Below are 12,978 nucleotides of genomic sequence, written 5' to 3'. Positions count from 1 at the left end.
ATGGTCTGGAGGAAGCCCAATACCTTATTCTCAAACCAACTCCAAAAATTTAAGGTCTTTGAAGTATCACTCAGTAAGCCCTTAAGAAGGGTCATTTAAATGGGTGAACCTCCAAGGAGACAATTCTTGTTCCTCTTTCACAGGTTCTGATACAAGAAACACCAATAAGACAGCAAACTCCTTGTTTTGAGTTTGAGGTATAATTATAACTGAAATGGGGGTTTCTTTTTGTCTCAGGAATCCAACACAGGAAGAAGGCATAGTACGGAATTACTTAAGATAAATTTTATTAGAAAATTTAAACACAAAAGTTCAGAAACAAAACATTTACCTCATCCAAGAGCCATATGTATTTGAAAATCTTAAACACCGCTATCAATTTAAAGAAACTATCCATTTAAGATGTTGTCTTTAAAGTATCAGTGAAGATATTCTCCAGACTGCCACCATAGCCTGGCTTGATTGCTCTGAAGTAACAACACTTGAAAGCCCCTATTCTTTGAAACTAATTTAAACACACTGAATTGTTGAAAGATTAAAAACCACAGTCAGCTAATTACACTCTCTCTCATCTCTTATTCAGCAAATGAATCACTTTTCATTACCACTTAGCTGAAGTACATGAATTTCTGCCTAATTAGAAATGTTGTAGATGGAACATTAGCAGGAATGGAGCAGGTCAGGATATCTTTGCTGCTTCATTTTTAATTCCTAACAGTAGAGTCTAATAGGAAAGAATAAAGAAGTCATTAAATAATTTTAAATTATTTATAAAAATTACTTTGCCCAAATTATAATTATTTTTTCCCCAAATGGTCTCAAATATCTAACAGAATGAAAGAAAAAGCAGTTCAACATTGATTTTAATGAACATTTTAATGTTACATATAACAGAACATTATGAATACAATGGAAACAAAGTTTTATCAATTTAATAAAAAAAATGTCAACACAAGTTGGGGGGGTAATAATTTGAAACCTATATTATAGTATTTATTTTAAAAAATATTCCCAGCTTGAGGGTGAAACAATTTTGCATTCCAAACTCAAGAATCATGATTTTCATGTGAGCTTAATGCAGAATTACAGCAGGAAAACAAAAACAGTTTAATTAATTTCCTTTATTTGCCATTAAATCAATAAAATCTCTTGACTGCTACAGGTCTCCTTTAATAATAGATATTTAATTCCTCTATCGGGGCCATACTGCTAATGCCATATTATATACACTCAAAACCAAAACAAAACAAATACTGTATAAAATCTAAAAGCCAATATTGTTGATTTCTAACATTTACCTTTAACTTAAGGGTTGAATGGATTTTCACCTTTTCAATGTTTTGAAAAGACACTAAAAGCATAAAAATAAATATTTTTCTCTTCCAACTGTTGGGGACAGTTACATGGTGTGGTACAGGGATTAAACACAGAAGGAAGCCTTGTCAACTGCATCACTGCAAACTGTAAATGACAACTGATAAAACGCCCGAAAATACTGGAGGGTTTTTTTTTTTCTTTTAAAGGAAACCATACAGCAGTCCTGAAAAAAATATTTTTTTTTTCTAGATCTGCATGGAATAATTATAGCAGAAATTAGGGGAAAGTCCCACAGCTATCACCAATTGCTTAAAGAGGTTTTGTTACAATAAAAATTTGGACAGTAGAATAGCAGTGTTGCTGGAACATTAGCAAAAGTATATACATTCCAGTTACCTTTGATTTAGCCTTAATCACATATGTATGCCTCTTTTGGACAAAAATATATATTTTTATAAAAAACTGATCATCCAACTTTAATGATTTCATATATGGACTCAAGAGTGGTAGTAAAAGGAACAGACCCAATTATGACAAGGCAATTCAGGGACAGAAAATCAAGTTCCTCAGGAAAAGAAAAGTATAAAATTAGAGATTCAAACATTTATTCAGCTCTATTCCAGTCTTCCCACAAATTATGATGTTAAAATGGGCTCTTTGATTTTACAAAGGCTTTTAATGGTCTCACAATCCCACTTATGGTCTATCCTCACTGGGAAAATGGCTCTGATGGTCTGACTGCCTTATCTGAAGTGCGCTGGACCAGCCATATGGAATACTATGTACTTCACTTTTATAAAACAGCCTTTTTGGTTCTTTATGTAGGTTTATTTTAATTAATTGATAAAAGAAAGGGGAGTCGATTAGCATTTTCCATCTCAACATCACCTTTCTGCACAACTAAAAATCCTTCATTCAATCTGCTCCTTTACAATCTCTTATTTGCTAAAGTTGGCAAAATTTGCAAAGGCATCTTGCTTGGGTTGCACAGTTCCAGAAGTCATGGCTAGGTTGGGCATGCCCATTCCCATTGTGCCCGTCAGGCCCACCCCAGCAGCTGACATTCCTAAGTTCATGTTCATGCCCATCATGCTCGGGTTCATCATTGGAGTGTTTCCAAGAGGGGCCATACCCATGGCACCAGTCATGACGCTGGGCATGCTCACAGGCATGGGCCCCCCCATCAAAGGGCTATTTTGGGGCCGGACAGGAAGCATGTTCGATGGAGAACTGAGGTTCACGGCTCCAAAACTTTGGGTTATCACATTCATAGGCTGTTGCATATCTACCAGAAGAAAAGAGATGAAGAGCTTTATTCACAGAGCAGAAAAACAACACCCCTGTCACCAGTACTTCTATGCATCAATAAAATTCCCTTACAGTGATTTTTATAAGAGAAGTCAATGCACCGGCATTGTTTACTAGAGGTAGTTTTAGTGGCTTCTGACTTTGGTGTTCCAAAAATGCAGAAACAGTAAAGAGTGGGCTAGGGAAAACATGAACCAATTTAACATCATCCTTTCAAAGTCTACTGTTGAATTTGACCTAATAAATTGTAAAGAGTTATTGTATATCACAAATCTTGAAATGTTTATACCCTTTGATTCCCTATTTTTTTTAAAAAGATTTATTTATTTATGCATGCAAGAACTGGGAACAGGCCAGAGGTGTGGGGGGTGAGAGGATTCACCAGACACAGTGGGGAGCAGAACAAGCAGACCCACTGAAATATACTGCTGAGGGGAGCAGCAGATGAGACAGGAGAGGTCTGCCATGTCAAGTGGGTCACCTCCTTGCTGGGGATCGAACTCATGCTGCAGAGGCTGCAGCTAGCATCATAGTGCTGTGCTTTAACCTGTTGCACCACTAGGGAGAGCCCTGATTCATCTTATTTTTAGGATATTATATTAAAGGAGAAAAAATCACAAGTAAAAGAATTTATATAAAATCATGGAGTAATATATAATAGCAAAAAGATGGAGTTGAACATCTAAAAATCTTTTTATTTCAGAATACTGAACACAGAAAAATGATCATACTTTAACCCTGAATGAGGATTGCAAGAAGCAAAATACAGGCAAAATCATCTGAATGTTAAATAAATGGCTGGAAAAGAAAGATGTATTAATGGTGACTATTTCCAATAGAGTGCAGATGATTTTTGTTTCAGATGATTTTTATACATGCATACATTTAAAAGTTTTTCTACAACAGATATTTTTATTTTCACAATCTGGTTCTCCAAATTCATCATAATACAATAAATGTTATACCAAGAGAATATTAAGTATGTCAGTGTACTAGGAGGGACCTCAAGTTTGATATGAGGTGACCACACCTTTGGCAGTTTGTGTTATGTATTTTTATTTCATGACTTGAAGTAGTCCTAACATCAAGGTAAAAGATGACAAGCACACAAAGAAATGGATAGTCTTGTAACTTACTCTGTTGCTGAATCATTGTGTTGAGTGATGGCTGCTGGGGTTTGGAAGGCTGCATACCAGGTAGTAAGTTGTCTAGGCTGATGTTTACACTGGGGTCAGACCAGGTAGAGGGCAGGGTTTTGCTGACTGACTTCTGGACCATATCTGTATTCTGATTATAGAGAGGATTAGGCTTCTGCAGCATTGTGCTAACATTTTGCAAAGGCTGGAAAATAGAAAAATGCTCTAAAAATTGAGCATGTGTTCTAGAAAGTTTATCAAATGGTAGTTTATTTTATAATAGTTCTAAAACTATAACCAATTTTATAAACTCTGGGAACCTAAAAGAACCAAAAATGTTCTATGCTAAGGTCTTCAACATCTTGAATCACTAGCTGTCCAAGATGTTTTTCTAAAATCCAATTCATATTTGAGGTGAGAAAAAACATGTTACATTAAATAACATTTATCATCCTGTCACCCAAAGTCTAGAAGTCACCATCACAGGGAAACTATTAACTACAGGTTAGTACAGACTTAAAGAAATATACAAATAGATATCCTAAATGGAGTTTAGAATATAATTTGTCAGTTATAATAAGTGAGTCCATCAAGACAAATTGGCTAATTTTATTTCATACAATCTGATGATACCTCCCTGTTCCATGTACACATCAATTACCCAAAGTGATCAACACAGTGAAGCTCTTATATGTGGACCAGTTCTGGAGAAAGAAGCAGCAGTGCCTGGTAGTGACTATGGAGAACTATGAAAAAGGAAAGAAATAGGACGTGGAAGAACTGAAAATGTACCAATGCAAAGAATCAAAACACAGTTATAGTAAAGTCAGAAAGTAACTAGACTGGCTTTATGCTTAAATCACAGGATAGAAACTCAAAAAATAAACTGGTGCGGTTTAATTTAGTGGCATCTGTATAGACTTGGTGCGTAACCCCCAATGTTTGGTATACTTTGTCACCTTTCTGCTTCTTTCTTTTCTTCCTCCATCCTAACACTCAAAGAGGAAAATCTACATACTGAAATGAATAATTAGTATCATATAAAAACATTCTCAATAGTTTTAATGAAAAATAGGAAATTTCTGTACAACTCAGACACAGATATTCCAAATCTGGGCTTGTGCAAATTCTAAGGTATTTTAGAACTTACTATTAAAGCAGTGAATTAAAAAGCTCCCATTTAGTGGTTTTTCTTCATGAAAATGAACTTGAACAGAGATCCTATATAATATTCATACAATATAGAGTAGGTCTAGAATAAGGAAGAGTGTCCAACATTTAATTAATTAATTTTTATAAGATTTTTGATTTATTTTTGCACAGAAGAACTGGAGTGTAGGCCAGAGTTGCAGGGAGTAGGGTGTGTGTGAGAGGATTCACCAGAGACGGAGTGGGGAGCAGAACAGGCGGATTTACTGAAATATACTAAGGGGAGCAGCAGGTGAGACAAGAGAGGTCTGCTGCACCATATAGGATTAGCTCTCTGGCCGGGCATCCAGCTTAGGCTGTTGTGGTGGTAAGTGCTAAGACTAAACACCTAGCATACTAGGACGGCCAAATGTCCACCATTTTAGAAAATGACTTAAAACTTTAGCAAAAAAAAAAGTTAGAAACCAAGAAGTAACACTTCTTTCAGGACATGACAAGTGATCTTATTTAGAGTATGCTGGCCCTCAGTGAAGTTATACTTCTAGTCTCTATTTCTTCTTAAAAACAACAAATTTTTTCAAAATTTTATTTATTTATGCATTCAGACCTGGGGTACAGGCCAGAGATACAGGGGTGGTGATAGGATTCACCAGAGACAGAGTGGGGATCAGAAAAGGCAGATGTATGAAGTACATTGCTGAGGGGAGCAGCAGGCAAGACAGGGGAGGTCTGCTGCATCCTGTGGATCAACTCCGGGGCCAGGGATCAAACTCTCATCGAAGAGGCTGCAGCTAGCTTGCAGTGCTGCTTCCTAACCCGCTGCGCAACCAGGGAGGGCCATAAAAACAACTTTTTAAAACTATTAGATGCCAAGTTGCTTAATTCAATAAATTGTTAGCAAATGCCTCCTATAAGTAAGGAAGCACATACAGCGTTACATGGGTTACAACTTGGGTGAGAAAACCTTGCCCTCTAGAACCCAAATGATCTTACCAGGGATAAAAGTATAAGATTAGTGCAGTGTGCAAAAGGAACATATTGTGCTCACTTATTTTTCCATTCTGTGCCAATCTACTGTTAGATTATTTAAAGTATCTCACAGATTCTGAATTGCAATATCTGAGGAAGGGAGACAACTTACCTGTGATCTTGACATGGGTAAACCGAGTCCCACAGTATTAGTGCTCATCATAGAAAAATTCATGCTCTGGGAAGAAGTCATGGTTGCCTGCGAAGAGCCTATCAGATCAAACAGGTCTGAAGAATTTGAGGCAGCTGGAGGTGGGCCCAGAGCTGGTTGTGAGCCACCACCAAGTTCTAGAGCTGACTGGGAGGCACTGCCAAAGAGTTCACCACTGGAAGCAATGGCGCCTGGTGGGGCTTGGTTGAAGGCACTCCAGTCACCAAAGTCTCCATTCCCACTGGCTGCAGTTACTGAGAAAGAAAGAACTATAAAGGTAAAACACTTTCTGAAAAGCACAGAATGAATGTAATAATCTATAAACTTTTGAAATAAGTTAGAACTGAACTGTGTCCATCCAGGTTAACATCTACATTACCATTTCCACCTGGAAATTATTCTTTCTCATGAATATTCCAGGAGTGTTAACTATATGGCAAAGAAAAACAAAACAAAAAACAACTCCTACATATGAAGTAAAATCTATCCTTTGGCAGGTTTTAGGTGATAGAACTTATAATCAAAACTTTTCTTTAACCTAAGTTTGCATATCGAACATGTTTCCAGCTAAGCAAATGTGAACTAGCCTGAGACCCCAATGAAAAAAGGAGGTAGTATAAAACTTGTTGAACTTTTTGCTGGAAGATCCAGAATCCTCAGGTGAGGAAAAAACTGAAAATCCAAATCACTGCATTCATTTATTATTTAGAAGGAGAAATCAAACTGTATTTTACACTCTCTCCTCTTAAAAAAAAATATACATGTGAGATTAAAATTTACCAAAAGAAACAGAAAAGCATGACAAAAACCCTGAAATTTTTATGGAAAGAGATTTCTCACTCATTTGGCCTTGTTTCCATTGACAACCCAGGGAATATAGTCATAATATAAACCTAGTACACATCATTTGCTTCACATGGGACTACACAATATTTTTAAATAAAAAGTGTTTGGTTGTAACAGGAAATCATGCTAATGTTCTAAAAGAGAACTATCACTACGCTTCACCTACTTAAACTCTCCTGTATTTCACTTTTTAAAAAATGTGCAAGAGTTGTGAAGATTAAAAAGCAAGTGATATTTTAAAAAAAGTTTTTCAAACTATGGTGTACATGACTCCAAATAAACAAACCTTTCCATAAAGGGATGATAGATAAATATGAATTAACAGTAGCTGAAAAAGCAAAGGTGAGAAAAGAACTACACATAAACTGTCATCTGAAAACGAACAGTATTTTCAAGTTAATTAACACCCTTCTCTGTACTTTATGTTCACTTACAACATAGAAATACCTTTTATCAAACTAAAAGGTAACCAAGCACTACAACCTAAGTTTCATTATGCTAAACAGCCAAAGAACAGTAACATTAAGTCTTTAAAACTATAATCTTCTCTTACTATATTAAAAAGGGAGCACACTTAAAAAGAGAAAATAATTCATTAAGAAACCCCAAACTCTACCAATAGTTTAAAATTAGCACTGAGCTAATATTCATTACCTTAGGGTTTTCTATAACACATCTTTGATCTTTATAAAAGAGTTAAAATTAAGAACTTCACAATTCTATAAAACAATTCAAACTAGTTTGAGTAGGATGGCTGGATAAAGGTAAACTTTATGCTGGTTTTCTATTTGCTTGGTCTATAAAAAGCAGAACAGAAACTGGGGCAAAATGTGTTGCCCCATCTGAAAACTTTATCTGAGATGATTAATCACAGGAGAAGGAGATTTCTAGTGGGGCATATATTGTTCAGCAATGATTTATCATTGTTGTAACAGTTTCAGCCCTTTGCCTAATGGTTATCAGGTTATATTAATCATGCATACAGGTGAAGGCATGTATTGCTTAACAATATTAACATATTTGAATTATCTGCATGGTAGGCAACTTTATATATATAAAAACTTCGAGAATTAACATAGATGGTCTATAAAATCTGGGCAACGTTTATCTTCCACTTTGATTTGCCCACAGTAAGACTTTAAGTCCTTTCAGGCATACCTATAATTCCAAAATACAGCAGTTAATTGTTTCACAATTCTAGTTTCTGGAACATGCTCAGAATTTACACAAGTTGTCAGAGTAACCTTAAGTCATATTAAAGCTATGAATATACTTTCATAAATCCTACAACATTTTGAAAGAAATATTTTCATTCAATAGCACAGGATAGCTACTTGAAAGAAGCAAGACTAATTTAGCTAAATTATTTTTTCTTTCTGCTTCATGTCACTTTTTCTTATAGCTAATATTTTTAAGTTACCTCTCTAATTTCAATGTTTTTACAGACAAAAAATTCTACCAACCCCATTTAGAACCTAAAAATGAAGACACTTAATAACAAAGTCATCCCTATTCTACACACTTGTACAGACATAATTTATCCTTATAAGAAACTGTGATAGGTAGCATTATTCCTACTTTACAGAGTTGGAGGTGAAGAGGCCTTCCCAAAGTGAACAAGTTCCATAGTATATGGCAGAAGGAGTAAAATAATCCACTAATATAAAGATGGAAAAAAGATAAACCTTTCACCTTAACCCTTGATGTTTAAGCCTATATATTCTGCTGGGATAGTGGGTTATTTTTACCCTTCCTCCCCCACCCCCACTCTCAGTATAATCGATATATATAAAATTATGTTAGTTTTAGGTGCACAAGGTAACAAATATTTAAACATACTGCAAAATGATGACCACAATAAATGGGCATTTAAAATTTCTAACACGGAGTGAAGAACTTTTGCATAATGTTCAAATGCTCACTAGGAATATGTCAAAAAGAAGTTCAGTTATTTTTCATAGAAATGGCTTTTTAGTAAAACAGTCTCCTCAACCCAAATGTCCTTACATTTCATCCATGAAAATCATATTAGCTAGCCATAAACCATAATATTTTTGCAGCTAAGTGAGATTATTTATAATTCATAAACTTCTCCCCTCAAAAAAGGTTAAATGAAGAGTTACTTCAATAAGGACCACTTCATTTAGGTGTCAGTGAATAGTTTGCAGCCAAAATAATTCATTTGGTACATTTAAGACACTGGCCCAACAAAATACATTTATGAAAAATTCTTTAGAAATTAGTAATTATAATATTACAATGAGTAAATGCCCCAAAGCAACGGATTTGAGGGTTAAGGCATTTGTGTCGATAATCTATTTAATACTCCTAGATTTCTAGCCAATCAGATCATATCATACCTTGGGAAGGGAAGTTGCCTGATGCAGCAGCTGAACTAAAATCAGCAAATCCTCCAAATATATCAGTTGATCCTCCTAGAAAATGATGATGATGAAAAAGTTAAACTGTGAACCACAGAATAACTAGTAGCAATTTCAGGAAGCCCTTTTAGCACACACTTAAAAAACACTGAGTACTAGAGACCCCTTATTTGTTGTAAAGCTAGCTAGATGGAGTTTTCACATCACATGTGACCTTTATTCAGACTTTACATTCTCAGCCCTTCATCTACTGATATTAGAATCTGTAGCTGGTTGTCCCTCACTCATATCTCACAAATATAAGGTGACACACAGTATCAAAAGTCTCAAAATGTCAGGTTACTCAGCAAATAGAGAGATTAAATTACTTTTATAATGGATAAATTAGATGGATACCATCTTAAACAATGGATGAACTCACTATCACTACTAATTGGACAAAACAGTATTAAACAAGTGATCAAACAATGTCACCAATAATCAGACAATATCATATTTGTGGGACTTGTAAGGAAAGGTGACTGGAAAGGATAGGCATTCCTGCCAAAAATATTTAACCTGAATTCAATGAGAAATGAATCAGACAAATAACAAATTGAGGGATAGTCTACAAAACAGATACCAAGACTCTTCAGAATATGTCAACATTATGAAAAACAAGAACACTGTTTTAGATTAAAGGAGCCTAAAAGCACAAGACAGTAGATGAAATGTGTGCTCTGTTACTGGGCTTGTTTTTCTTTTAGTTATCTTAAAAAGGCATAATTGAGATGCCAGAGAAATTTGCAGTTGGTATGTTTATTAGGCAATAACTCCAGTTTTTAAAATTTTAAATTTCTAAACATAAAACACATTGTAATGTCAAAGGACAATACCCTTGTAAGGAGATACATGCTGAAGAATTTTAGGGGCAAAATGTCATGATATTTGCAATTTTCTCTCAAATGGCACTAAGACAAAAACCAAAGAATTAGGGAGCTAAAGCAATGTGGCAAATTTTCCTGTTTATTTGAATTTTTATATAAAAAGAAAAAACTTGCAGTTGATTTAAATAAAAATCAGTTTGGTAGTAATCGAAGAAAAAGAAAGTCAAAATAATGACTTTGGTGAATGATTTTTCTATTGTTTATCCATAAGGAAGCAAAAACTTGCACATTTTTAATGCATGGACAAATAAAAGCCTTTTGTTATTTACAACCTAGCATTTTAATGGAGTGAAGTCTAAATCAGTCTATATGTAAAAATCACATTTTATACAAATTTTTAGTTGTAAATACATGAGTAAGAATATTTTTATCTACAATTTAAACAGCAACATTAAATTTTAATATTCCATCTCTCTAATTTGCTTACCAATGAAATAAATAGCAACAAAACTAAAATCTTAAATAGTTGTTGTTTTTGCTTGTCCTTAAAGATTTCACCTCTTAGAGTCACAACCTCAGAAATTTTGAGCAGCAGTTCAATTATAGTGCTTTTAGTGTTATGCGAACATTATATAGGTTACATCACAGCTGCTTAGCCCGCAGTGCTTAGAAACTAGCCAGGTGGGACTGGAACATCTGGGCTGCACTCAAACACCACCAGGGACAGCTTTCAACATCTGGTGCCATTTCTGAATTGTCTTATCGCTGCAAGACATTCTGCCCCATCTGCTACTCTCAACTGGGTTAATTAAACTAGAACCATCTCCTCTTCTTAATAAATGGCCAGCAGTGGTAAAAGGAACAAATCAGTTTCTGATACATGAGTACTTGATATTTCTTTTTAATGTACATTTACTGTAGTCAACTATCAGCAGGTATATTCCTCATTCTTTCACCTCATTATTGATGCACCATACTCAGATGTATCTTACCCACTATGAACATCCACCTAAGTCAAAAGTCATCTACTCCTACCAACACTACAGCTCATATGCCTCCTTTTCACTTTATCTAAAGGATTACATCATAGTTATTTTTCTCTTCTTTATAGAGACAGCCTGATAAAATACAATGAGGGGAACAAAAGACCAAGGAGCTATATTTTGAAACTATAAGTTAGCACCTATATTAGTAAATACTATTAGGAAAAGAATGTTACACACTGTTGTTACTTAAAATCATAACTGATCAAAGAACACTGGTTTAGGGAACAAAATGATAGTTATTGACTTACTATAATATTAAGGGACTTCAAAATTAGGGAGTATTTTAATTTGTTTCCTCCAAGCAGTAAGTAAACATCAGCATGTAATTTATTATGCCAAGCAAGTTAGGGATTTCACATCTTATCTAGTTTAGGTTATGAAAAAAATTCTTTTGAATATAAAAACAATGACTATTGTAGATTACAACCGCAAATGGGGGAGACATTATACTTCTGCCATATAGTGAACTCAGTATTTTGGATAAAAATTACCTACTTTGGTTATTCTATTGCCCTTCTACACAGAAACTGAAATTAAACTATATTAACAACTCTTATCTGTAACAAATAGTCTTCCTCTCCATTCAACTACAGGAAGTTTGATTTCAACATGAATATAAGAACAAAACTTGGGAGTACAGAATGGAACACATACGTGAGTATTATACAACAGAAGCTGCCTTTCCTCAAAAAGGATCTAATGCTTGACTAATCTTATGAAGTACCAGAGATTATGGTTTTACAGAATATAACTTTCAACACTGAAAGCTATCTAGAAAAAAATTCTATTTAAGAAGTTTCTTCTTCCTAGGAGGGACTACTTGCATCATGCATACTTGCACACAGACACATCTCACACACAGACATATACAAACATGCTCATGTAACTCTATGCATGATGTCTTTAATACCTTAAATTCAACAAACTCTATACGTTTAATATTTTCACAGATAACTTCTAAGAGAATTTAAATATAACAGTGCACTAAAATTTGCTGCATGTGGAAGACTGCTAAATTTCACCACAAGAGTGATCCTTTTAAGTTTCCCACATGAGAGCTGTCATTATAAATGAACCATTTCCATCTGCTTTTTCAGGGCAGCAAGGAGGTTATTTACAATCACCAGCTGGGAACCTGTATTTTCTGAAGCAATACTGTGAACAGGAAAAATATAACTTAAGTAGGCAGTGCTTAAACTACAAATGGGATTTTCTCTAAAGCATTTGATCCAGATTATAATATAAAAAAATTAAAATAACAAAATGCAAACAATAACTCAAATATACACTAAAGAATTCATTATATGAAGGTTTTAGAAAACAATATGGATGAGCACCCCCCACCTGGATGAAGACCATAAACAGACAAGTTATAACTGGTCTATAAAAATACCAGAAGTATTAAGACTCTGTGGTCAAACACAAAAGCAAAATTAAATTATTATTTCCTCTTTCTCAAGATTTTGAAAAATATTATTTTGCTACTTCATAACAAAGAAAAAATTGGAACCAATGAAACAAAACCTATGTGCAAAAAAAATAAGAGGTAGTCTGTTACAGGACATCCATATATCCTCTCTTTACACACACATCCATCCACACACCCACACCCACATAATGTAAGGTAAGGCAGTTATATACTGACTATTCAGAAAGTGTACTTAGAAGCATATTCACCAAAATTTATTTGTTACATTTTAAAAGGAAAAATTTGGAAAAGGAAAAGAGATACATTTGGGTAGTCAGTAA

General features: G+C 34.5%; 1 protein-coding gene across 2 annotated transcripts in view; it reads right to left on the bottom strand.

The window, feature by feature from the left end:
* Positions 1 to 307: 307 nt before the first annotated feature.
* Positions 308 to 12,978, bottom strand: part of CLINT1 (clathrin interactor 1) — a 56,135-nt gene continuing 43,464 nt past the window's right edge. Inside the window, exons 9-12 of one of the 2 annotated variants that reach the window (XM_004689827.1) lie at positions 9,297 to 9,371; positions 6,052 to 6,344; positions 3,762 to 3,966; positions 308 to 2,602 (exon numbers count right to left, since the gene is read on the bottom strand). In XM_004689827.1, coding sequence (XP_004689884.1) covers positions 2,256 to 2,602; positions 3,762 to 3,966; positions 6,052 to 6,344; positions 9,297 to 9,371 — 920 coding nt within the window. In that variant the 3' untranslated portion in view covers positions 308 to 2,255. The remainder of the gene's footprint in view (positions 2,603 to 3,761; positions 3,967 to 6,051; positions 6,345 to 9,296; positions 9,372 to 12,978) is intronic. The other variant, XM_004689828.1, reaches the window with a different exon arrangement.

The sequence above is a fragment of the Condylura cristata genome, unplaced genomic scaffold (genome assembly GCF_000260355.1).
Source record: "Condylura cristata isolate star-nosed mole 26May11 unplaced genomic scaffold, ConCri1.0 scaffold00026, whole genome shotgun sequence".
NCBI lineage: Eukaryota > Metazoa > Chordata > Mammalia > Eulipotyphla > Talpidae > Condylura > Condylura cristata.
The sequence above is the reverse complement of the archived record's forward strand: the minus strand, read 5'-3'. Positions and strand labels throughout refer to the sequence as shown.